This window comes from Pseudophryne corroboree, chromosome 4, assembly GCF_028390025.1.
Source record: "Pseudophryne corroboree isolate aPseCor3 chromosome 4, aPseCor3.hap2, whole genome shotgun sequence".
NCBI classification, from domain to species: domain Eukaryota; kingdom Metazoa; phylum Chordata; class Amphibia; order Anura; family Myobatrachidae; genus Pseudophryne; species Pseudophryne corroboree.
In genome coordinates, this window is record NC_086447.1 from 644,486,208 (window position 1) to 644,513,227 (window position 27,020).

At 47.2% G+C, this 27,020-nt stretch overlaps 1 protein-coding gene across 1 annotated transcript in view; it reads left to right on the top strand.

Annotated features, from left to right (window-relative positions):
- The window catches only part of FH (fumarate hydratase), a 176,104-nt gene that overhangs the window by 132,553 nt on the left and 16,531 nt on the right, over window positions 1-27,020 (top strand). Inside the window, exons 7-8 of the mRNA XM_063917732.1 lie at window positions 1,822-2,025; window positions 19,550-19,677. Of these exons, the coding sequence (XP_063773802.1) occupies window positions 1,822-2,025; window positions 19,550-19,677 (332 nt within the window). The remainder of the gene's footprint in view (window positions 1-1,821; window positions 2,026-19,549; window positions 19,678-27,020) is intronic.

Here is a 27,020-nt window from a genome sequence, read left to right on the forward strand (position 1 = left end):
CCCTACCCCCAGTACTGCCTGCCCCTAACCCCCTCCTTGCCACCCTGTACCACCCCAGCTATCTACCCGTGCCTCCTCTATACCCCCAATACTACCAGCCCCTAACCCCCTCTATGCCCCCACTACTGCCCTAGCTGCTATCTAGTCATGCCTCTTTTCTACCCCCAGTACTTCCTGCCCCTAAATCCCTCCTTGCCCCCCAGTACTGCCACAGCTGCTATCTACAATTAACCCCTAACTACTCCCAACACTGCCTGCCACTAGCCACCCCAACACTGTTTCAACTGCTGTCTGAACTTACCCTCTCCCTACCCCCGCGCTGCCTGCCTTTACAGCCCCCCTCTACTCCCAGCTGTGCCCCAACTTCTCCCAGCTTCTGCCCCAACTGCTACTTGCTTTTTTACCCCTCTATCCTAAATGCCACCTGGCCCTCGCACAGTCCCAACTGCAGCCTTCCCTCACCCCTCATAAAGTGTGATGGGACCTAGAAATGGTGGAGTAGGACCCCAATATTTTATAGTGAGGGGTCCCTAGGACCCACAATTTTTTTCGCTCAGCGCGATCACTGCAGATTATTGTAGGATTTCATATAAAATTACTTGCAAAAATCTAAAAACCCTGATCCACAGATCTACCCTGACTATCTCTGTACTCGTGGTGTAACTAGATTTGTTTGACTTTATTCCCTAGGGTATATCTTGTATAAACAATAGGTCAATCAATTTATATATATTTTTTCCACCTCCTCCTCCTCCTCTTACTTCATTCTTCTATTGAGAGAGACTTGTCTATATATATGGTTTTCATTACTTCACTGTTGTATTTTGTGTAGTGGAACTAAATTTTTGTTTTTCTAATAACCTGGAATCATGCCCTCAGCAGGGTATCCGTTCACATGGTCGACCATGTTATGGTCGACAGTCATTAGGTCGACCACTATTGGTCGACATTGACATGGACACATGGTCGACACATGAAAAGGTCGACATGATTTTTTTTAACTTTTTTTTCTTTTGGGGAACTTTTCCATACTTTACGATCCACGTGGACTACGATTGGAACGGTAATCTGTGCTGAGCGAAGCGGTAGCGGAGCAAAGGCACCATGCCCGAAGCATGGCGAGCCATGCGAGGAGACGCGGTGCAGTAATTGGGGTTCCCAGTCACTTTACGCAAAAAACGACACCAAAAAAAGTAAAAAAACTCATGTCGACCTTTTCATGTGTCGACCTTTCATGTGTCAACCATTTTCATGTGTCGACCATGTGTCCATGTCGACCATGTCAATGTCGACCAATAGTGGTCGACCTAATGACTGTCTACCATAACATGGTCGACCATTCATACCGGAACCCCTCAGCAGTGATTGGTCAAATCATTTGGCTAATGTAAGCACTGAGTTCTTTCAACATTGTTACCATAAAATTTGATGGCAGCTAATAACCACTTGGCCCATTTACTCTGTCCTAAATGTGTACTGGCTAGACCAGTTCACTTTTTTAATTTTGACAATTCAAGTAACATCACCGTTGGTCAATATTTGTCTGCAGCGGATCCAAGTTATATTTTGGGGGTAGATTTACTAAAGCTTCTAGAACAGATAAGTGGTGGTGTTGCCCATAGCACCCAATCGGACTGACTTAAACAATTCTCAATTACAAGAGTCCTCTGGAAACAGAATAATATCATAGGTGCAAGAATACCTGTAGCACATTGGGACTCTAGGGTGCTTGTTTGTACAATTCACTTTTTCATGTACGGCACTTTATAGATTCCATTATTTTTACATTTGTATAAAACTCTACAAATCTGTTCCTTACAGGATTACCATTCATCACGGCACCGAACAAATTTGAAGCTCTTGCCGCTCATGATGCATTGGTTGAATTGAGTGGAGCCTTAAACACTGTTGCCTGTAGCTTAATGAAGATTGCCAATGATATTCGCTTTCTTGGATCAGGACCACGGTCAGGTCTGGGAGAGTTAATTTTGCCAGAAAATGAACCTGGAAGCAGTATTATGCCAGGTAATACTAGAATTGTATTCACGTACTGTAGGAGGGCAACATTTAGAGAAAGGTCTCTAAAGCTTTGAACAGCAGCATATTACACAGCACTGTACAGTTTGAGAGTTTCTATACAAATAATGATGCATAGAGGACAATGCCCATTTACGTTTGCAATCTTAAGATAAATGGGAGATATAAGTAATGTGGGTAAAGGGCATTCACGGAAAAAAGTATAGTTTAGGTACCGGCAGATCTCCTATACCTTTTACATGCTAAATTATCTGATTGGACTACATACTATCCCAGCTACTAGGGACAGACCGTAACATTACATGGGTGAATTATATTCAATTCTCTAACACTTGGCCTACCTGGTATATTTCGTGGTTCAACTGGCATCCTTACCAACCTTATTTCTCTTATTTGCATTTGTGAAATTTCTTAGAGATGATTGCTACTGTTAGGTCTAATTAGTTTTATATTTTGCTCTTGTTTTGAAACTTTTACTAAGTGATTTCTCCTGCAGGGTCCACAGGTTATCCACAGGATAACATTGGGATATGAGCTAGCGACAGCGGATTGGCACCAAATGATCAAAGCTTTCGGCCTCCCAGAACACAACAGGCCCGTCCCTATATCCCCGCCTCCTGATTAATTTTCTAGCTTGGTGCGCAGAAGCCGTACCACGGTCTAGGGCTGCTGTTTTTTAGCAGCCATAAGCTTTTTTTTTTTTAATTTTTATAGTCTTACTATATTTTTTGAGCGATCTTTCTAAAAAGCGTCTTATACGTACCTTAGAGTCGCTCCAACAACTCCCCGCCGAGTCACGACAATTCTTACCCACGTGTACAGTGCTGTTTCAACGGGCCTGAGTGTAGGATATACTAGCAAGTCCAGCAGATGTTACCAGGCTGTGGCCGGAGCATGGGGAGAAGGTAAGACATCGGTTCCGCTTAGTAGGGGAAACGCGAGACACAGCCTCTCTGTTTCGGGATGGAGACTACCGAACAGTCGTTGACGTGGCTGCCACCTCGGGTGCACCAGCGCTAGGCCTCAGGGATCATAGGCTCCAGGGGTAGTATGAGGCCGCGATCCCTAGGGTTGATATCAGCAGTGAGGATTAAGACGCTCCCTTGGTCGCCCCTCCCCCCGGTTCATGACCAGTTTCCTCCTGAGTTTCCCACCATGAACCGAGTTCCCGCTTCCGTCTGAGACACTGTGTATCTAAAAGGACAGTCACCGCATAGGCAGCTGTATGACTGGTGCGTCAGTGTTCACTTGGGCGTCTGTGTTTACTGTAGGTTCACAGGGCAATGGTGTACACTAATAGCATCTGGATCTGCTGGCAACAGACTCACTGCTACGAGGGACCTAGGGGAGAGAAGCGAACCTACCTGCTTGCAGCTAGCTTGGGCTTCTAGGCTACTGGACACCATTAGCTCCAGAGGGATCGAACACAGGCCCAGCCTCGGTCGTCCGGTCCCGGAGCCGCGCCGCCGTCCCCCTCGCAGAGCCAGAAGCAAGAAGAACGTCCTGGAAATCGGCGGCTGAAGACTCCGGTCTTCATTAAGGTAGCGCACAGCACTGCAGCTGTGCGCCATTGCTCCCTATGCACACCACATACTCCGGTCACTGATGGGTGCAGGGCGCTGGGGGGGGGGGGGGGCGGCGGCGGCGCCCTGGGCTGCAATTAGAGTACCTTACATTGGCAAACAGCACATAATATAGTCTAATAAACTATATATGTGCAAAAATCCCCTGCCATAATATTAATATAAGAGCGGGAGAAGCCCGCTGGGAAGGGGGCGGGGCTATCTCCCTCAGCACACTGGCGCCATTTCCTCTTCACAGCTCCGCAGGCTCTCCCCTGCAGTTTCCAGGCTCAAAGGGTAAAAAAGAGAGGGGGGGCACTAAATTTAGGCGCAAACTGTATTTGTATAGCTGCTATAGGGAAAATCACTTTGTGTTAGTGTAAATCCCTGATTATATAGCGCTGTAGTGTGTGCTGGCATACTCTCTCTCTGTCTCCCCAAAGGACTTTGTGGGGTCCTGTCCTCAGTCAGAGCATTCCCTGTGTGTGTGCGGTGTGCCGGTATGGCTGTGTCGACATGTTTGATGAGGAGGCTTATGTGGAGGCAGAGCAGGTGCCGATAAATGTGATGTCACCCCCTGCGGGGTCGACACCAGAGTGGATGGATATGTGGAAGGTTTTACACGACAGTGTCAACTCCTTACATAAAAGGTTCGATGACATAACAGCTGTGGGACAGCCGGCTTCTCAGCCAGTGCCTGCCCAGGCGTCTCAGAGGCCATCAGGGGCTCAAAAACGCCCGCTACCTCAGATGGCAGAGACAGATGTCGACACGGAGTCTGACTCCAGTGTCGACGAGGACGAGACTAATGTACATTCCACTAGGGCCATCCGTTGCATGATTACGGCAATGAAAAATGTGTTGCACATTTCTGACATTAACCCAGGTACCACTAAAAAGGGTATTTATGTTTGGGGAGAAAAAGCAACCAGTGGTTTTTCCCCCATCAGATGAGTTGAATGAAGTGTGTAAAGAAGCGTGGGCTTCCCCCGATAAGAAACTAGTGATTTCTAAAAAGTTACTGATGGCGTACCCTTTCCCGCCAGAGGACAGGTTACGTTGGGAGACATCCCCGAGGGTGGATAAAGCGCTCACACGCTTGTCAAAAAAGGTGGCACTGCCGTCTCAGGATACGGCCGCCTTAAAGGAGCCTGCGGATAGAAAGCAGGAGGCTATCCTGAAGTCTGTATACACACACTCAGGTACTATACTGAGACCTGCTATTGCTTCAGCATGGATGTGCAGTGCTGCAGCAGCGTGGTCTGATTCCCTGTCTGATAACATTGATTCCCTGGACAGGGACACTATATTGCTAACCATAGAGCATATTAAAGACGTAGTCTTATATATGAGAGATGCACAGAGGGATATTTGCCGGCTGGCATCTAGAATTAATGCAATGTCCATTTCTGCCAGGAGAGTACTATGGACTCGGCAGTGGACAGGTGATGCGGATTCTAAAAGGCACATGGAGGTTTTGCCTTACAAGGGTGAGGAATTGTTTGGGGATGGTCTCTCGGACCTCGTTTCCACAGCAACAGCTGGGAAGTCGACATTTTTACCTCAGGTTCCCTCACAGCCTAAGAAAGCACCGTATTATCAGGTACAGTCCTTTCGGCCCCAGAAAGGCAAGCGAGTTAAAGGCGCGTCCTTTCTGCCCAGAGGCAGGGGTAGAGGGAAAAAGCGGCACCATACAGCCAGTTCCCAAGAACAAAAATCCTCCCCTGCTTCCACTAAATCCACCGCATGACGCTGGGGCTCCTCTGGTGGAGCCAGGTGCGGTGGGGGCCTGTCTCCGGAACTTCAGCGACCAGTGGGTTCGCTCACAGGTGGATCCCTGGGTTCTACAAGTGGTATCTCAGGGATACAAGCTGGAATTCGAGACGTCTCCCCCTCGCCGTTACCTCATATCAGCCTTGCCAGCTACTCCCCAGGACAGGGAGGTAGTGCTGGCGGCAATTCACAAGCTGTACCTCCAGCAGGTGATAATAAAAGTTCCCATCCTTCAACAGGGACGGGGTTACTATTCCACAATGTTTGTGGTACCGAAACCAGACGGTTCGGTGAGACCCATTCTAAATTTGAAATCCTTGAACACTTATATAAGGAAGTTCAAGTTCAAAATGGAATCGCTCAGGGCGGTTATTGCAGGCCTGGAAGAGGGGGATTACATGGTATCACTGTACATCAAGGATGCTTACCTACATGTCCCCATTTACCCACCTCACCAGGTGTACCTCCGTTTTGTGGTACAGGACTGCCATTACCAATTCCAGACGTTGCCGTTTGGTCTGTCCACGGCACCGAGGGTATTTACCAAAGTAATGGCCGAAATGATGATACTCCTTCGAAAGAAGGGAGTTATAATTATCCCGTACTTGGACGATCTCCTTATAAAGGCGAGGTCCAGGGAGCAGTTGTTGGTCGGAGTAGCACTATCTCAGGAAGTGCTACAACAGCACGGCTGGATTCTGAATATTCCAAAGTCGCAGCTGGTTCCTACGACGCGTCTGCTGTTCCTGGGTATGATTCTGGACACAGAACCGAAGAAGGTGTTTCTCCCGGAGGAGAAGGCCAAGGAGTTGTCATTTCTGGTCAGAGACCTCCTGAAACCAAAACAGGTGTCGGTGCATCACTGCACGCGAGTCCTGGGAAAGATGGTAGCTTCTTACGAGGCAATTCCATTTGGCAGGTTCCATGCAAGGATCTTTCAGTGGGATCTGTTAGACAAGTGGTCCGGATCGCATCTTCAGATGCATCGGCTGATCACCCTGTCCCCGAGGGCCAGGGTGTCTCTGCTGTGGTGGCTGCAGAGTGCTCATCTTCGCGAGGGCCGCAGATTCGGCATACAGGACTGGGTCCTGGTGACCACGGATGCAAGCCTCCGAGGTTGGGGAGCAGTCACTCAGGGAAGAAACTTCCAAGGACAATGGTAGAGTCAGGAGGCTTCCCTACACATAAATATTCTGGAACTAAGGGCCATTTACAATGCCCTAAGTCAGGCAAGACCCCTGCTTCAAAACCGGACGGTTCTGATTCAGTCAGACAACATCACGGCGGTCGCCCATGTAAACCGACAGGGCGGCACAAGAAGCAGGATGGCGATGGCAGAAGCCACAAGGATTCTCCGATGGGCGGAGTATCACGTGATAGCACTGGCAGCAGTGTTCATTCCGGGAGTGGACAACTGGGAAGCAGACTTCCTCAGCAGGCACGACCTCCACCCGGGAGAGTGGGGACTTCATCCAGAAGTCTTCCAGCTGATTGTAAATCGTTGGGAAAGGCCACAGGTGGACATGATGGCGTCCCGCCTCAACAAAAAGCTAAAAAGATATTGCGCCAGGTCAAGGGACCCTCAGGCGATAGCTGTGGACGCTTTAGTGACACCGTGGGTGTACCAGTTGGTTTGTGTTCCCTCCTCTTCCTCTCATACCAAAGGTGTTGAGGATAATAAGAAAGAGAGGAGTAAGAACTATACTCATCGTTCCGGAATGGCCAAGAAGGACTTGGTACCCGGAACTACAAGAAATGACCTCAGAGGACCCTTGGCCTCTGCCTCTCAGGCAGGACCTGCTACAGCAGGGACCCTGTCTGTTCCAAGACTAACCGCGGCTGCGTTTGACGGCATGGCGGTTGAAAGCCGGATCCTGATGGAAAAGGGCATTCCGGTTGAAGTCATTCCTACGCTGATAAAAGCTAGGAAGGATGTGACAGCAAAACATTATCACCGCTTATAGCGAAAATATGTTGGTGTGAGGCTATGAAGGCCCCCACAGAAGAATTTCAGCTGGGTCGATTTCTGCACTTCCTACAGTCAGGAGTGACTATGGGCCTAAAATTGGGATCCATTAAAGTCCAGATTTCGGCCCTGTCTATTTTCTTTCAAAAAGAACTGGCTTCACTGCCTGAAGTTCAGACGTTTGTTAAGGGAGTGCTGCATATTCAGCCCCCTTTTGTGCCCCCAGTGGCACCTTGGGATCTCAACGTTGTGTTGGATTTCCTAAAATCACATTGGTTTGAGCTACTTCAGACCGTGGAATTAAAATATCTCACGTGGAAAGTGGTCATGCTTTTGGCCTTGGCTTCGGCTAGGCGGGTGTCAGAATTGGCGGCTTTGTCCTGTAAAAGCCCCTATCTCATCTTCCATATGGACAGAGCAGAATTGAGGACTCGTCCCCAATTTCTCCCTAAGGTGGTATCAGCGTTTCATTTGAACCAACCTATTGTGGTGCCTGCGGCTACTCGGGACTTGGAGGCTTCCAAGTTGCTGGACGTAGTCCGGGCCCTTAAAATCTATGTTTCCAGGACGGCTAGAGTCAGAAAGACTGACTCGCTGTTTACCCTGCTTGCACCCAACAAGCTGGGTGCTCCTGCTTCTAAGCAGACTATTGCTCGCTGGATCTGCTCCACGACTCAACTTGCACATTCTGCGGCTGGACTGCCGCATCCTAAATCAGTAAAAGCCAATTCCACGAGGAAGGTGGGCTCTTCTTGGGCGGCTGCCCGAGGGGTCTCGGCTTTACAACTTTGCCGAGCTGCTACCTGGTCGGGATCAAACACGTTTGCAAAATTCTACAAGTTTGATACCCTGGCCGAGGAGGACCTTGAGTTTGCTCATTCGGTGCTGCAGAGTCATCCGCACTCTCCCGCCCGTTTGGGAGCTTTGGTATAATCCCCATGGTCCTTACGGAGTTCCCAGCATCCACTAGGACGTCAGAGAAGATAAGAATTTACTCACCGGTAATTCTATTTCTCGTAGTCCGTAGTGGATGCTGGGCGCCCGTCCCAAGTGCGGATTGTCTGCAATACTTGTATATAGTTATTGCTTAACTAAAGGGTTATTGTTATGAGCCATCTGTTCAGTGAGGCTCAGTTATTATTCATACTGTTAACTGGGTATAGTTATCACGAGTTGTACGGTGTGATTGGTGTGGCTGGTATGAGTCTTACCCGGCATTCCAAATCCTTTCCTTGTAGTGTCAGCTCTTCCGGGCACAGTTTCCCTAACTGAGGTCTTGAGGAGGGGCATAGAGGGAGGAGCCAGTGCACACCAGTAGTCCTAATTCTTTCTTAGAGTGCCCAGTCTCCTGCGGAGCCCGTCTATTCCCCATGGTCCTTACGGAGTTCCCAGCATCCACTACGGACTACGAGAAATAGAATTACCGGTGAGTAAATTCTTATTTCTCTGACGTCCTAGTGGATGCTGGGGACTCCGTAAGGACCATGGGGAATAGCGGCTCCGCTGGAGACTGGGCACAGCTAAGAAAGATTTAGGACCACCTGGTGTGCACTGGCTCCTCCCACTATGACCCTCCTCCTGACCTCAGTTAGAATCTTGTGCCCGGCAAAGCTGGATGCACACTAGGGTCTCTCCTGAGCTCCTAGAGAGAAAGTATATTTTAGTTTTTGTTTTTTTTTTACAGTGAGATCTGCTGGCAACAGACTCACTGCAGCGAGGGACTAAGGGGAGAAGAAGCGAACCTACCTAACTGGTGGTAGCTTGGGCTTCTTAGGCTACTGGACACCATTAGCTCCAGAGGGATCGACCGCATGGAACCGGCCATTGATGTTCGGTCCCGGAGCCGCGCCGCCGGCCCCCTTACAGAGCAAGAAGAGTCCGGAAAATCGGCGGCAGAAGACATCAGTCTTCACCAAGGTAGCACACAGCACTGCAGCTGTGCGCCATTGCTCCTCATACACACTTCACACTCCGGTCACTGAGGGTGCAGGGCGCTGGGGGGGGGCGCCCTGAGCAGCAATAAAAACACCTTGGCTGGCAAATATATCACAATATATAGCCCCAGAGGCTATATATGTGATAAATACCCCTGCCAGAATCCATTAAAAAGCGGGAGAAAAGTCAGCCGAAAAAGGGGCGGAGCTATCTCCCTCAGCACACTGGCGCCATTTCTCCCTCACAGCTCCGCTGGAAGGAAGCTCCCTGGCTCTCCCCTGCAGTCTACACTACAGAAAGGGTAAAAAAGAGAGGGGGGGCACTAAATTTAGGTGCAATATACATATAGCAGGTATAAGGGAATATAATTTAGTTAATCCCTGTATTATATAGCGCTCTGGTGTGTGCTGGCATACTCTCTCTCTGTCTCCCCAAAGGGCTTTGTGGGGTCCTGTCTTCTGTCAGAGCATTCCCTGTGTGTGTGCGGTGTGTCGGTACGGCTGTGTCGACATGTTTGATGAGGAGGCTTATGTGGAGGAGGAGCAGGTGCCTATAAATGTGTTGTCACCCCCTGCGGGGCAGACACCTGAGTGGATGGACTTGTGGAAGGAATTACGTGAAAGTGTCGACTCCTTACATAAAAAATTTGACGACATGCCAAATGCGGGACAGCCGGCTTCTCAGCTCGTGCCTGCCCAGACGTCTCAAAGGCCACCAGGGGCTCTAAAACGCCCGCTACCTCAGATGGCAGACAGAGATGTCGACACGGATACTGATACCAGTGTCGACGACGAAGAGACTAATGTAATGTCCAATAGGGCCACTCGTTATATGATTGAGGAAATGAAAAATGTTTTACACATTTCTGATGTGACCCCAGGTACCACAAAAAAGGGTATTATGTTTGGTGAGAAAAAACTACCAGTAGTTTTTCCCCCCTCTGAAGAATTAAATGAAGTGTGTGAAGTAGCGTGGGCTTCCCCCGATAAAAAATTGGTAATTTCTAAAAAGTTACTAATGGCGTACCCTTTCCCGCCAGAGGATAGGTCACGTTGGGAAACACCCCCTAGGGTGGATAAAGCGCTTACACGCTTATCAAAAAAGGTGGCACTACCGTCTCCGGATACGGCCGCCCTAAAGGAACCTGCTGATAGAAAGCAGGAAGCTCTCCTGAAGGCTATATATACGCGCACTGGTATTATACTGAGACCAGCTATTGCTTCAGCATGGATGTGCAGTGCTGCAGCTGCGTGGTCGGATTCCCTGTCAGAAAACGTTGACACCCTAGACAGGGACACTATATTGCTAAACATAGAGCATATTAAAGACGCTGTCTTATACATGAGAGATGCACAGAGGGATATTTGCCGGCTGGCATCTAAAATAAGTGCACTGTCCATTTCTGCCAGGAGAGGGTTATGGAGACTGCAGTGGACAGGTGATGCAGATTCTAAAAGGCACATGGAAGTTTTGCCTTTATAAGGGTGAGGAGTTGTTCGGGGATGGTCTTTCGGACCTAGTTTCCACAGCAACAGCTGGGAAGTCAGCATTTTTACCACATGTCCCCTCACAACCAAAGAAAGCACCGTATTATCAGGTACAGTCCTTTCGTCCCCAAAAGAACAAGTGGGGTAGAGGCGCGTCCTTTCTGCCCAGAGGCAGAGGTAGGGGAAAAATGCTGCAGCATACAGCCAGTTCCCAGGAACAAAAGTCCTCCCCCGCTTCTTCTGCTAAGTCCGCCGCATGACGCTGGGGCTCAACAGGCGGAGCCAGGTACGGTGGGGGCCCGTCTCAAAATCTTCAACAATCAGTGGGCTCGCTGACAAGTAGATCCCTGGATCCTTCAAGTGGTATCTCAGGGGTACAGGCTGGAATTCGAGACATTTCCCCCCCGCCGTTTCCTCAAATCTGCCTTGCCAACGACTCCCTCAGACAGGGAGGCTGTGTTAGAGGCAATTCACAAGCTGTATTCCCAGCAGGTGATAGTCAAGGTGCCCATACTTCAACAAGGACGGGGTTACTATTCCACAATGTTTGTGGTACCGAAACCGGACGGTTCGGTGAGACCCATTTTAAATTTGAAATCCTTGAACACACATATAAAAAAATTCAAGTTCAAGATGGAATCGCTCAGGGCGGTTATTGCAAGCCAAGAAGAGGGGGATTACATGGTATCTCTGGACATCAAGGATGCTTACTGCATGTCCCCATTTACCATCCTCACCAGGAGTACCTCAGATTTGTGGTACAGGATTGTCATTACCAATTCCAGACGTTGCCGTTCGGCCTGTCCACGGCACCGAGGGTATTTACCAAGGTAATGGCCGAAATGATGATACTCCTTCGAAAAAGGAGTTTTAATTATCCCATACTTGGACGATCTCCTGATAAAGGCGAGGTCCAGAGAGCAGTTGTTGGTCGGCGTAGCACTATCTCAGGAGGTGCTACACCAGCACGGTTGGATTCTGAATATTCCAAAGTCACAGCTGGTTCCTGCGACACGTCTACTGTTCCTGGGGATGATTCTGGACACAGTCCAGAAAAAAGTGTTTCTCCCAGAGGAGAAAGCAAAGGAGCTGTCATCTCTAGTCAGAGGCCTCCTGAAACCAAAACAGGTGTCGGTGCATCACTGCACGCGAGTCCTGGGAAAGATAGTAGCTTCCTACGAAGCAATTCCATTCGGCAGGTTCCATGCCAGAACCTTTCAGTGGGACCTGTTGGACCAATGGTCCGGATCGCATCTTCAAATGCATCGGTTGATAACCCTGTCTCCAAGAACCAGGGTGTCTCTGCTGTGGTGGCTGCAGAGTGCTCATCTCAAAGAGGGCCGCAGATTCGGCATACAAGACTGGGTCCTGGTGACCACGGATGCCAGCCTTCGAGGCTGGGGGGCAGTCACACTGGGAAGAAACTTCCAAGACTATGGTCAAGTCAGGAGACTTCCCTACACATAAATATTCTGGAACGGAGGGCCATTTACAATGCCCTAAGTCAGGCAAAACCCCTGCTTCAAAACCAGCCGGTACTGATCCAGTCAGACAACATCACGGCAGTCGCCCATGTAAACCGACAGGGCGGCACAAGAAGCAGGATGGCGGTGGCAGAAGCCACAAGGATTCTCCGATGGGCGGAAAATCACGTGATAGCACTGTCAGCAGTGTTCATTCCGGGAGTGGACAACTGGGAAGCAGACTTCCTCAGCAGGCACGACCTCCACCCGGGAGAGTGGGGACTTCATCCAGAAGTTTTCCAACTGATTGTAAACCGTTGGGAAAGGCCACAGGTGGACATGATGGCGTCCCGTCTAAACAAAATGCTAGAAAAATATTGCGCCAGGTCAAGAGACCCTCAGGCGATAGCTGTGGACGCTCTAGTGACACCGTGGGTGTACCGGTCGGTTTATGTGTTCCCCCCTCTTCCTCTCATACCCAATGTAATGAGGATAATAAGGAAAAGAGGAGTAAGAACTATACTCATTGTTCCGGATTGGCCAAGAAGGTCTTGGTACCCGGAACTTCAAGAATTAATCTCAGAGGACCCATGGCCTCTGCCGCTCAGACAGGACCTGCTGCTGCAGGGGCCCTGTCTGTTCCAAGACTTACCGCGGCTGCGTTTGACGGCATGGCGGTTGAACACCGGATCCTAAAAGAAAAGGGTATTCCGGAGGAAGTCATTCCTACGTTCATTAAAGCTAGAAAAGATGTAACCGTACAACATTATCACAGCATATGGCGAAAATATGTTGCGTGGTGTGAGGCCAGGAAGGCCCCAACGGAGGAATTTCAGCTGGGTCGATTTCTGCACTTCCTACAGTCAGGGGTGACTATGGGCCTAAAACTGGGTTCCATTAAGGTCCAGATTTCGGCTCTGTCGATTTTCTTCCAAAAAGAACTGGCTTCACTGCCTGAAGTTCAGACATTTGTCAAGGGAGTGCTCCATATTCAGCCTCCTTTTGTGCCTCCAGTGGCACCGTGGGACCTCAACGTGGTGTTGGGTTTCCTACAGTCACATTGGTTTCAGCCACTTAAAACCGTGGATTTAAAATATCTCGCGTGGAAAGTGGTCATGCTTTTGGCCTTGGCTTCGGCTAGGCATGTGTCGGAATTGGCGGCTTTATCATGTAAAAGCCCCTATTTTATTTTCCATATGGATAGGGCAGAATTGAGGACTCGTCCCCAGTTTCTTCCTAAGGTGGTATCAGCTTTTCACTTGAACCAACCTATCGTGGTGCCTGCGGCTACTAGGGACTTGGAGGACTCCAAGTTACTGGACGTAGTCAGGGCCTTGAAAATTTATGTTTCCAGGACGGCAGGAGTTAGGAAAACTGACTCGCTATTTATCCTGTATGCACCCAACAAGCTGGGGGCTCCTGCTTCAAAGCAGACTATTGCTCGCTGGATTTGTAGCACAATTCAGCTTGCGCATTCTGCGGCTGGCCTGCCGCAGCCTAAATCGATAAAAGCCCATTCCACGAGGAAGGTGGGCTCTTCTTGGGCGGCTGCCCGAGGGGTCTCGGCTTTACAACTTTGCCGAGCTGCTACTTGGTCAGGGGCAAACACGTTTGCAAAATTCTACAAATTTGATACCCTGGCTGAGGAGGACCTTGAGTTCTCTCATTCGGTGCTGCAGAGTCATCCGCACTCTCCCGCCCGTTTGGGAGCTTTGGTATAATCCCCATGGTCCTTACGGAGTCCCCAGCATCCACTAGGACGTCAGAGAAAATAAGATTTTACACACCGGTAAATCTATTTCTCGTAGTCCGTAGTGGATGCTGGGCGCCCGTCCCAAGTGCGGACTGTCTGCAATACTTGTATATAGTTAATGTTACCTAAAAGGGTTATTGTTGAGCCATCTGTTGAGAGGCTCTGTTATGTTCATACTGTTAACTGGGTATAATATCACGAGTTATACGGTGTGATTGGTGTGGCTGGTATGAGTCTTACCCGGGATTCAAAATCCTTCCTTATTGTGTCAGCTCTTCCGGGCACAGTATCCTAACTGAGGTCTGGAGGAGGGTCATAGTGGGAGGAGCCAGTGCACACCAGGTGGTCCTAAATCTTTCTTAGTTGTGCCCAGTCTCCTGCGGAGCCGCTATTCCCCATGGTCCTTACGGAGTCCCCAGCATCCACTACGAACTACGAGAAATAGATTTACCGGTGAGTAAAATCTTATTTTTTTACTACATACTTGAAATGTATCTGTAGTTGATTATGTGCTTATTATACTAACCTGTGACTGATTGCTAGTGTGATTGCTGACTTTACTATTTTCTGTCAGTTTTCTGTGTATTCCAATCCTTAATGCTGGTGCAGAGCAGGGAGGGGATTGTATTGTATGTCATTTTAACAAATTTTAAAGTGATTGCAGTCACAATTTGTGTAGTTAACACTGTAAATGTGTGTGATTTATTTATCATGTCTAAGAGAGGCAAGGGTGAGAAGGATACACTCTCCACAGCAGCACCAACACTCATGTCATGTTTGTCTTGCAAAGCTGGGTTAACCTCTCAGGATCTGGCTCAAAATGGATTATGTGCAAATTGTTTAAGCTTTCACCAAAGCCTCTTGAATAATCCGAGGCAGGCACAGGTTCAGGTTGAACCCCCATGGGCTTCTTTTGCACAGACATTATCCAGTATAGCTGAGCGGCTAATGCCAGCTCCCATACCAGGAATAGGTTACCCTATTAACCCTTACATGCAACATTCCACCTGGGGGTTATCACATCCAGTACAGGAATCGGCAGCCTCTCAACAGAAACAGGCTGAAATGCCTGTGGAAAATAAATCACACAGACATGAAACATCATCTTCACAATCTACATATGTTTCAAATGAGGACTTGTCGGAGGATGAGGACTCATCGCACTCCGGGTCTGCATACAGAGACGAGGAGGAAGGCCTCAGCTCAGTGGACATTCCTGAGCTAATTAGTGCTATGAAAGCCATTCTGTCCTTAGAGGAGGCAGCAGAGCCTTTGTTAAAATCTAAGGCACCTGTGTTTAAACGTCCCAAAATAGTTAGGACTGAGTTTCCTTGGTCAGAACAGCTGACTGAAATTATGCGAGAGGCTTGGGTTACGCCCAGTAAGAAGTTTAGCATTCCAAGGAAATGGAATTCCCATTATCCTCTTCCTGCTGGAGACTGTTTACAAAGGGAGGTGGCTCCCACAGTTAGATACACATTTGATCCGTTTGGTGCGATAATCTACATTACCTCTGCCTTCAATATCATTAAATGATGTCACGGATAGGAAAATAGATGTTTTTTTAAAACCATTTTCTCCTTGTGTGGGGCAATCATAAGACCAGCCATGGCTTCGGCTTGGATGGCAAAAGCAGTGGCTGCCTGGGCTGATGCATTGGTGGATGACCTTTCAATGACATCTAGAGAGCTAACATCCCATATTGCACATATCAAATAGGCAGCTATTTTTATGGAAGAAGCAGCCTTGGATATGGGTACAATTGCCTCTCAGGCATCCGCCTCAGCAGTATTAGCTCGCAGAGCGCTTTTGGCTATGCACATGGAAAGCTGACTGGAGTCTTTGCCTTTTACTGGAGATATTCTTTTTGGTAAAGAATTGAACAGTATTTTGGAGTCAGAAGCAGACTCCAAGAAAATGAAGTTTCCTTCCACACACAATTCCAAGTCCAGCTTTTCGGCCCTTTCGGACTCAAGGAAAAGCAAAAGGAAAGGGTTATGGCAAACAGTCTCAATCTGACAAGTCTGGTAAGACCAGCATTGGGCTACCAAAGGGCCGACTTCCAAATCAGAAGATAAGCCATCAGCTTGATGGTGCGGGACTCCACCTGGGGGACCCCAGGGTGGGAGGCCAACTTCTTCAGTTTGCACAGATCTGGCAGCAGTCTACCACAGATGCCTGGGTGCAAGAAGCGGTCTCTCACGGTTATGCGTTTGCTTTCAAGAAATACCCTCCTCAAATGTTTTTTTGTACTAGCCGGTCTTCAGTGGAAACAAAAGCCAGGGCTTTGCAAGAGGCAGTTCAGAAGTTGCTTCAGGAGTGATAATTCCAGTTCCTCCTGCACATCGACGACAAGGTTTTTATTCCAACCTATTTCTAGTCCAAAAGCCAAATGGGTCATTCTGGCCCATACTCAATCTCAAATTGCTGAACAATTACATTTGGGTGCCTCGGTTTCATATAGAGACTTTTTGTTCCATTATTTTGGCCGTGAAGGCATTGAATGTTATGGTATTCCTGGATAGCCAGGATGCTTTCCTTCATAGTCCTATAGCGCTGATGGGACAGTGCTATCTCAGGTTTGCTATCCTCCAGCAACATTTTTAGTTTCAGGCCCTACCATTTGGACTGGCCACAGCTCCCAGAGTGTTCACCAAAATTATGGTGGTAATGGCATCTTATCTCCGTCAGAAGGGGATAAGGATTTTTCCACAACCCGACGATTTATTAATCCTGGCAAAATCTCAGGAATTGCTTCAGTGTCAACTGCGGCAGACAATAGCTTGTTTGCAGAGAGACGGTTGGCTCATAAATTGGGCAAAGTCGTCTCTGGTTTCTTCACAACGGATGACTCACTTGGGGGCTGTGTTGGGTTCGAGTCTTCAGAGAGTATCCTTTACCTCTGAACAAAATATCCAAAATTCAGTCAAGGATTCAGGAGCTACTACACAGTGAAAGGGTATCCATTCACGCAGCAATGCGTGTGATGGGGTTGATGGTGTTAACATTCGACATGGTGAAGTATGCTCCGTTCCACTCGAGGCCTCTGCAACGTCCGATCCTTTACAAGTGGAATGGTTTTCATCAGACAATAAAAACTCAGACTTTGGTCCTTCCTCTGGAAGTAAGGAGGTCATTAGCTTGGCTGCAGACATCCCATCTGAACAAAGGGTGACCCTTTTGGATATCAGATTGGGAAATTCTGACAACAGATGCCAGCCTTCAGGGCTGGGGAGCGGTGTCGGGAAGGAGTTGCTTCAAGGGGCAGTGGACCAAGGAAGAGAGTTGCCTGCCAATAAATGTTGGATCTTATTCAGGCAAAGGACATCCTTCAGGGAAAACCAGTCCAAATCAGCTCGGACAATGCAATGGCAGTAGCGTACCTCAACCATCAGGGAGAAACTTGTAGCCAAAACGCAATGGAGAAGGTAAGTCACACGTTAAAGTGGGCAGAACATCATCATCCAGCCTTGTCTGCAGTGTCCATTCCGGGAGTCCTAAACTGGGAAGCAGATTTTCTCGGTGGACACTCCATTCATGCAAACGAATGGGCTTTACACCCCGAGGTCTTTTTTTATTCTGGTAGACAAATGGGGATTACCGGAGATGGATCTCATGGCGTCCCATCAGAACAACAAAGTTCCTGCATACGGGTCAAGAACAAAGGATCCCAAAGCGATCTTTGTGGATGCCCTGTCAGTGAGATGGGACTTTCGTCTGGACTATGTGTTTCCACCAATCGCCTTGTTACCCAGGGTGATGCGAAAGGCAAAACAAGGAAGGGGCGCTGTGATACTAATAGATCTGGCTTGGCCCAGAAGACATTGGTACACCGATCTCCAGAGGTTGTCGATGGATGCTCCATTCCTACTCCTTCAACGTCCAGATCTACTGTTGCGGGGTCCTTGCTATCACAAGCACCTGGATCGACTGTCTTTGACAACGTGGCTCTTGAGACTTCCATCCTGAAAGCAAGAGGATTCTCACAACAGGTAATTCAAACAATGCTCGGAGCAAGGAAACCTTCAGCTCGCATTTATCACCGAATATGGTAAGCCTATATTTAGTGGTGCAGTGACCGGAAATTTTGTTCCTAGGTCTCTGAGTTTCCAGAGTCCTAGCATTCCTTCAGTTAGGAATGGACAAAGGTCTAAGGGTGGTTTCCTTGAGAGTGCAAGTGTCAGCATTGACTGTATGGTTCCAAAAGAAAATTGCTAACCTGCAGGATGTACGCACTTTTTTCCAGGGAATGCTGCACATTCAACCTCCTTTTGTTCCTCCTATAGTTCCTTGGGGCTTAAGTTTAGTCCTAAAGGCCCTTCAAGTTGCCCCATTTGAACCACTAAAATGAGTGGATTTTAAATGGTTGACAGCTAAAGTTCTCTATTGCTTCAGCTAGAAGAGTTTCAGATTTAGGGGCATTGTTATGTCGCCCTCTTTTTCTGATATTTTTTTTTACCAGATAGAACGGTTCTCAGAACCAAATCTGGGTATCTTCCTAAGGTGGTGTCTAAATTCCACCTTAATGAAGAAATTGTAGTCCCAGCCTTCTAACGGCCGGACCTTTCTGCGGGAGATGCATCGTTGGACGTAGTCTGTGCTCTAAGGCTCTACGTGGATCGTACCAGTGCCTGCTGACAAGCAGACACTGGCTTCGAATGAATATTTCAGTAGCATATTCTCAAGCTGATCTCCCTGTTCCGGCTAATGTCTCTGCTCATTGTAAGGTAGGTCCGTCATGGGCAGCACAACGTGGTGCTTCAGCAGAACAGATATGTAAAGCAGCTACATGGTCTTCCGTTAACACATTCATTAGACATTGTGCCTTTGAAACCTTTGCCCCTCAGGACGCTGAATTCGGACAACAATTCTCCTGTCCAATCAGGAGCGTCCCCACCACTAAATTGCTTTGGGACATCCCAATGTTATCCTGTGGATAACCTGTGGACCCTGCAGGAGAAATAATCGTTATGGTAGACTTACCGTTGATAACTCTATTTCCACAGGGATCCCACCCTGACGCACTTGATTTGAGGATCCTTCCACTTACTAACCTCTTCCTTCTTGTGCGGAAGGGTGTGCATGTGTGTTCTTCTTGCCCGATTAGGGCTCTCTATGATGCTCCTGCCTTGAGCTTTGGAAAACAATTTAATTGCCTGAGCCACAAGGCGGGGATATAGGGACGTGTCCGTTGCATTCTGGGAGGCCGAAAGCTTTGACCGTTTGGTGCCAATCCGCTGTCCCTACCTCATATCCCAATGTTATCCTATGGATCCTGTGGATTTAGGAGAAATAGTTTTCAACGGTAAGTCTACCATAACGATTATATTTTAAGCAACCATTTTATAAGTCTTGGTTATCTTCTCTTGAATGCTACACTTTGACTGCATTTCCCTCTTCATGAGTAATTGAACTAGATGTAATATTTTAGCTTTATATTTTTGAGTATTTGGTGTTTTTTATTTAACATAGTTTAATTTTTAAATATTTTTTAGCAGTTATGTAACTTTCATTTTTTAGTATCCTCTAGTGGAGTTAAGCTATGTTCTTTCTCTATTATTTTCTCTGTACAGGAAAAGTTAATCCTACACAGTGTGAGGCTGTTACTATGGTAGCAGCTCAGGTCATGGGTAATCATGTTGCAATTACAATAGGAGCAAGTAATGGACATTTTGAATTAAATGTTTTCAAACCTTTGATTGTAAGTAAACATTCTATTATATCTTTGTTGTCTTGTCACATCACATGTGCATCACACGGACATACGGAAGGGCACGGTACTGTAGGCATCTCTAGTGATTTAATCTAAAATGGTATAAGGCAGAGGTTCCCAAACTGTGTGCCGTGGCTCCCTGGGGTGCCTCTGGACACTTGCAGGGGTGCCCTGGGTTGGTGGTCCAGGACCAATTCGAATTATTCATGGTCCATATAATAGGCAAAACCAGTGCTGGTGGCTGCCAGTCATAAAATATGTTGCCAAACAGAAGCAAACCTTGTCCCTCACCACACAACTGACCCTAAGGATGACATATAAACGCGATCTACTTAATGTAATATTTCTTTCTAAATTTCTCAATAAGAAATTTTTGGCTGTGAAAAAAATTCTGATATTCTAGGGCGCCATGATTCAAAAAATTCAAAAAAGTTTGGAAACCACTGGTATAAGCAATACTACATTCTTGAGCTTAGTTGAATCTGCCCCATAGACTAATACAGGGCAGTTGCAAAAAATAAATTAAGAAAATGTATCAATTTCTTCCATCCCTGCCTACTATATATTACTTTAACTTATAAACTTACCAAAATGAGAAACGTTATAAATTCTGGAATAAATGTCCATCATTTTTTTCCTCAATAATTTACTAAGAAATAATTGACTATTGTAAAATAAATGGATGAATATATAGAATTGTTTACCTAATGAAATGGATTGGAAGGTGTGTGACCTAAGTAAACCAGAGGGTATCCGGACTCTGGGTCTACACCAATAGGTCTACAGTTAATGGGTCGACACAAACAAGGTCGACATGAGTTTTTAAAAAAAAAATCTTTTTTTAAAAACTTTTTCATACTGTACTTTATGATCCACGTTGACTACGATTGGCAGCGGTAACCTGTGCCGCGCGCAGCGAGGCACCTTGCCCGCGAGGGGACACGGTGCACTAATTGGGGTTCCCGGTCACTTTACGAAGAAAACGGCACCAAAAAAAATTAAAAACTCGCGTTGACCTTTTTTCATGTCGACCTCGTTCGTGTTGACCTATTTCTAGTGTCGACCTAGCCACTGTCGATCTAATGGGTATAGGCCTAGACACTGTCGACCGTGAGTCCCATACCCAACCTGAGTGTATTCAATTCCATCTTTTATATTAAACTAAGAAATGTAGTTGATGCATACTGTATATTATAGCAATTTCATATTTAAATATTATTCATTGGGGTATTCTACATGCACTGCAGCTGGAGGGCACCTACTACATAACCTAGCATACCCTGCCACAATTTTGTTGTTATTGCAGGACATACTGGGATGTGTATTACCACAACAGCTGGAGGGTTGCATGTTAATACTCATTTAATACATCATTGGCCGTGGCGTGAAATCACTGAACGATATCGTTAGCAATATCGTCTAGTGTGTACGCACTGTATCTGCCTCCCGGGAGTCAAGGGAAAACACTAAATGATATGGCTCAGAGTGTATCTTAAGTGTGTACCCACCTTTACTGTGTATTGTCAATATCTGCACTAAACGTGCTCTGTAGGGACGTAGGCTGAGTATTATAAGTAGAACATTTTACTAAGCCTGTTATTGCAAGACTTTAAATTTGTCATGTATGACTTAACTTTTTTTGTATTTTTTAGCCTGCATATAAGGTTAATTTAAAGCGTATTACAGTATCTTTTTATCAACAATTCTAAAAAAAACAAAACAGGTTATTCTACTCCGATTCAGACTATTGTAACACCCGATATTAACCTAAACTAAGTTATTGTCAAGGTCATGTGGATTGAACCTTAAATACATAGGTGCACATTATTCAAGGTCTGCACATATGTTCCTGTACAGATATGAATTTAATGTTATAAAACTTCAAAATGAATAAAAGAAGAGGGGTAGGACTGCCCAACCCCACCCAACGCCACCCAACCCCACCCCACAAAGGGTTAATGGTCCTGTTCCCCGCTGACAGGACACTAGCTCCTGAGGGAACTATTTGCAAGCCCCACCATGGCGAGCGTACATTCCCGTAGCACACCGCCACCCCTAACGGAGCCAGAAGAATGAAGTGTTGATAACTAAGCGTCCCAATTAGCCGGTCACCGGCCATTGTGGTGGCATGAGGGTACGGAGACGCACGGCTTCTACATGGGGCGCACTGAGTAATTACACTGTAGTGTACACAGTACCCAGACTGGCACTACAGCCATAAAAGGGGTATGTCTCATTTTATGCACACAGACACCTAAGCCAGTATTAAGAAGAGCGGGAAGACCGCGCGCCATTGAAGTGGCGGGGCTTTACTATGAGCGGATCCAGCAGCTCACAAGCGCCATTTTCCCTACTGCAGCTGACAGACGCTGACTAATAGGAATGCGTGGCCCCTCCGGAAAGCCTCCAGTTTACCTCAGCGATGCAGGGGGTTATAGCAGGGGAGAGCGGTTTACTAGTGTACGAAGTCCCTAATCTTGGTACTTAGTCTGCGACCCGGCTATGCTTGGCATTAGCGATAAGGGTGCCGTGTGCTGGTTCCATACTCTCTCTGTGTCTCTCTGGAAGGGCTCTTTGTGGGTTAATTGTGCTTTTAACCTTTTCCTGTGTGTGTGCTGTCACTACTGCAGTATGTCAGGCAAAGAGTGTGTTTCATGTAAGGCACAGTGTTCCTATTCTCCAGAGAGTGCACTAGTGTGTACTCCATGTAGTATCCCTTCCCAGGCTAGTGGGGCAGAACCAGCTTGGCTGGACTCCATTAGGGGAATGATTTCCACCATTTCTACAAAATTATCTTGTAATGAGAAACAGATGCAATACTTAAGGCTGTCTATGGATGAGTTTATGAAAAAGGACTCAGTACCCAGACCAGCGTTTCAATCCTCTACCATTTGTCCGCAAAAACATACTTTGGCCCATATACTGCATTCTGACAATGATGGGTCAGAAATGGAGAAAGGTGAGGTCGACGCGGAGATAGGGGAGGGTACTCTGTCACAGGGTGTAGAGGCTCTCATAGATGCTATCAGAAATTCTAAATATCCCTGATAAGGTGACAAAGAGAGTGAGGAGGAATCTTACTTTAATATTAAGAAAAAATCCTCAGCCACATTTCCTGTGTCAAATAAACGAAATACCCTGTTTGAAGAACCGTGGGTTAATCCAGATAAGATATTTCAAACAACTAATTCCTATGTGGTTGTTATCTTTTCCTTTTCCTCCTGAGGATAGGTAAAAATGGGAAAATCCACCGATAGTGGATGCGTCCGTCTCCAGGCTCTCACGTAAAATTGTGCTACCTGTGCCTGGTGCAGCCTCCCTAAAAGATGCGGCTGATCGCAAGATTGAGACTACACTGAAATCTTGGTATACTGCTGCCGGGGTAGTCCAGAGACCTACTATAGCATGTGGGTGGATTACAAGAGCCATTGCTACTTGGTCAGGTAATTTAATTGAGGGGTTAGACACCTTACCTCAAGAGGAAATTATTTTGCTCCTGCAATATATACAAGACTCTGCGAACTTTATGGTGCAAGCCATAAAAGAAATACGTTTGCTTAATGCACTCACTACAGCTATGGCAGTGTCGGCACGTAGAGGATTATGGCTACGTCAGTGGACTGCTGACGCGGACTCCAGGAAAGAAGTGGAACTCGACAAATGGATCTCCCGAGCTACTACAGGTAAGTCCACATACCTACCTACCTTCTGGAGCTCCGCCAGCTAGGAAGGCCTACTCAGGACCTAATCTACAGTCCTTTCGGACTGCCAAGTTTTTGGGCAAGGCCAGAGGTTCTTCGACTGCTGCTAGAGGTAAACCACGCAAACCAGCGACTGCTGGTTCACAGGAACAGGGCTCAGGCTCTGCTTCCTCAAAACCTTCCGCATGACTGTGGACCGCGATGCCTGGAAGACAGGAAGGTAGGAGCCCCGGCTAAAATTCTTCAGTCACATCTGGACAGGATCGTTCCAGGATCCCTGGGTTATAGACCTTATATCCCAGGGCTACAGACTGGAGTTCCAGGAGCTTCCCACCTCACAGATTCTTCAAGTCAGGCTTACCAGTTTCACAAGAGGTGAGAGTAAACTTCCATGACGCCATTCAAAAACTGTTCCAGACCCAGGTAATTATTCCAGTTTTACTTCATCTACACAACAAGGGTTACTATTCCAGCTTGTTTGTAGTACTGAAACCGGACGGTTCGGTAAGACTGATTCTGAACTTCAAGTCATTGAACTCGTACTTACGAGTGTTCAAATTCAAGATGGAGTCATTGAGAGAGGTAATCTTAGGTCTGGAGAAGGGGGAATTCCTACCGTCTCTGGATGTCAAGGATGCGTACCTTCACATTCCGATCTGGCCGCCTCATAAGGCTTATCCATGTTTTGCACTGCAGGACTGCCACTACCAGTTTCAGGCCCTGCTATTTGGTCTCTCCACGGCACCGAGGGTGTTCACCAAAGTGATGGCAGAGATGATGATGTTGCTCTGCAGACAGGAAGTGAACATAGTTCTGTACTTGGACGATCTTCTGATAAAGGCACCGTCCAGGGAACAGCTGTTGGAGAACATTGCCCTCTCAACCAGACTACTCCTGGTTCATGGGTGGATTCTGATCCTGCCAATATCTCACCTAGAACCAACGCAGAGGCTTCAGTTACTGGGAATGATACTGGACACAGAGTCACAGACCGTATTCCTTCCCTTGGAAAAGGCAATGGTAATCCAGTCGATGGTTCGGGCCGTCTTGAAGCCGACCCGAATCTCTGTGCATTTCTGCATACGCCTTCTTGGGAAAATGGTGGCTTCTTATGAAGCAATTCAGTACGAAAGGTTTCATGCAAGGCCCTTTCATCTGGATCTGTTGGACAAATGGTCTGCATCGCGTCTTCACATATACTAGAGGATTCGTCTGTCACCGAAAGCCAGGATCTCCCTCCTGTGGTGGCTACAGACTTCTCACCTCGTCGAGGTTCAGGATTCAGAATTGGATTCTGCTAACCACAGATGCAAGCCTCAGAGGTTAGGGAACAGTCACCCAGGGGGTGCAGTTTCAGGGAAGATGGTCAAATCAGGAAGTCCATCCGATATACATCAGGGAACTCTACAATGCCCTTCAGCAGGCCTCATCTCTACTTCGGAATCAGGCCATTCAAGTCCAGTCGGACAATGTGACTGCGCTAATGTACATAAACCGACAGGGCGGTACGAAAAGCAGAGCCGCAATGTGTCAAGAATTCTCTGGGTGGAAAAACATGCCGTGGCATTGTCGGCAATCTTCATTCCGGGAGTAGCCAACTGGGAAGCAGACTTCCTCAGCAGACACGATCTGCTCCCGGGGGAATGGGGCCTCCACCCAGAGGTGTTTCGGTGGTTAACATGTCGGTGGGGTTATCCACAAATCGACATGATTGCCTCTCAACTCAACAAGTAGCTCAAGCGGTATTGTTCCAGGTCGAGGGACCCACAGGCAGTAGCAGTAGACGCACTGACAACTCCGTGGGTTTAGCAGCTGGTGTACTTTGTTTTCTTCCATTTCTCTGATTCCAAGAATTCTAAAAATAATAAAATGGGAGAAGGTCCAAGCATTCCTCATTGCTCCGGACTGGCCAAGAAGGGCCTGGTATGCGGATCTTCTCAGGATGCTGATCGAAGATCTGTGGCCTCTGCCTCTTCGAGAGGATCTTCTGCAGCAGGGCCCGTTCGTCTATCAAGACGTACCATGGCTACGTTTAATGGCATGGAAGTTGAACGGTTGATTCTAGCCAGGAGAGGGATTTCTGACAAGGTCATCCCGACTATGATCCAAGCCAGAAAGGGGGTAATGTCTAAACCAGTGGTAGCCAACCCTGGTCCTCGAGCGCTACCAACAGTTCACGTTTTCCAGCTCACATAGCAGGTGCACAGGTGTAGTCATTACTAACTGACACATTTTAAAAGATCCACAGTTATCTAATGCCCAGAAGCGCTGGGAGAGGGACTTAGGTATTCCCATAGCAGAGACACAATGGGAGAAATTATATCGTTTAACATTCCGCATGTCCCGCTGTTTAAACCATTCAGAAATTCATGTTAAATTACTGAATAGATTATACTTGACCCCGGACAGACTGCACACATTTTGGCCTTCCTGCTCACCACTCTGTTGGAGAAATTGCGGAGAAATAGGACATATGTATCATATTTTCTGGTCATGTCCCCTTCTCCAAACTTTCTGGGCAGAAGTATTTACGCTGATAAATAAAGTTTTATGTCTATCTTCAAGCCCATCCCCCGCTTTGGCTCTCCTACATATGTATCCCCTGGAGGTCTCAGTCTCCCAAAGGTGCTTATTAGGACACATTTGTATAGCAGCAAGGGCAACCTTGGCCCAAGCCTGGAAACAAGCGGTAGTGCCCCATGCTCTAAAAGTATTTCATAAAGTTAATTTCCATTATACCATGGAAACTGAATGTGCCTTATTCCCCCTCTGCTTCCTCTCCCATTATGCAATGGTTCCATTGGCATGAATACGTCACGGAGGGGGAAGGTTCTGCTCTCATATCACACCCAGGGAAGACATCCCCTTTACAATTTAGCCTGAATGAGGAATCTACTACTTCTTAAGTGTTCCATCTCCCATGCTTTTCCTTTTGATTTATACTGGCTGTTATGTATATAATGCTATCAATTTCTTCCCCCCTGATACTAGGGTCGGAGTTGATAAATCCTATTGACCTAGCTCTGCACACTTTTATCAGTTAATATGACTATGATACCTGAATACCTGCTTACTCGCTATGTATTACTCTCATATGTATGTTTTACTTCATTGACGTGTACATCCCTCCTGATAAAGCTAAATATTTATCTTATATAAAACCCTTTATGAGGTCTAAGAACACTGTACGCTATTCACGTATGGAGTACCGTAAGGGTACGCTCGTTGCGTAGCAATCGCTTAGCCGTAGTCGAGACGCTCAAGCTTCACGTTCGCTCACGGCCAAGAGATCACAGGCAGGCACGCTATTGGCTGCCGTCTAACGTAATGATTCGCTATAGCGTAGCGGACGCTCGGGACCAAGAGGAGATCACCAGCGGCGCTGACGCTCACAATGTTAAACCTTTATATCTAAACCATAAACAGTATATTATGCAGTAAAACCTTAGTGTAGAAATAGGGTGTAGATGCAACCTAGTGTAACCTTATTAACTCAAATGCTGTTCGAGCGTCACCGACGCTCTGAGAATACTAAACACTATAAGAAATACACAGATACCTGGGCTTAGGGTCCAACGCCTAATATATATATATTATGAATGATATACTTGCAAAAGAATTAACACAATA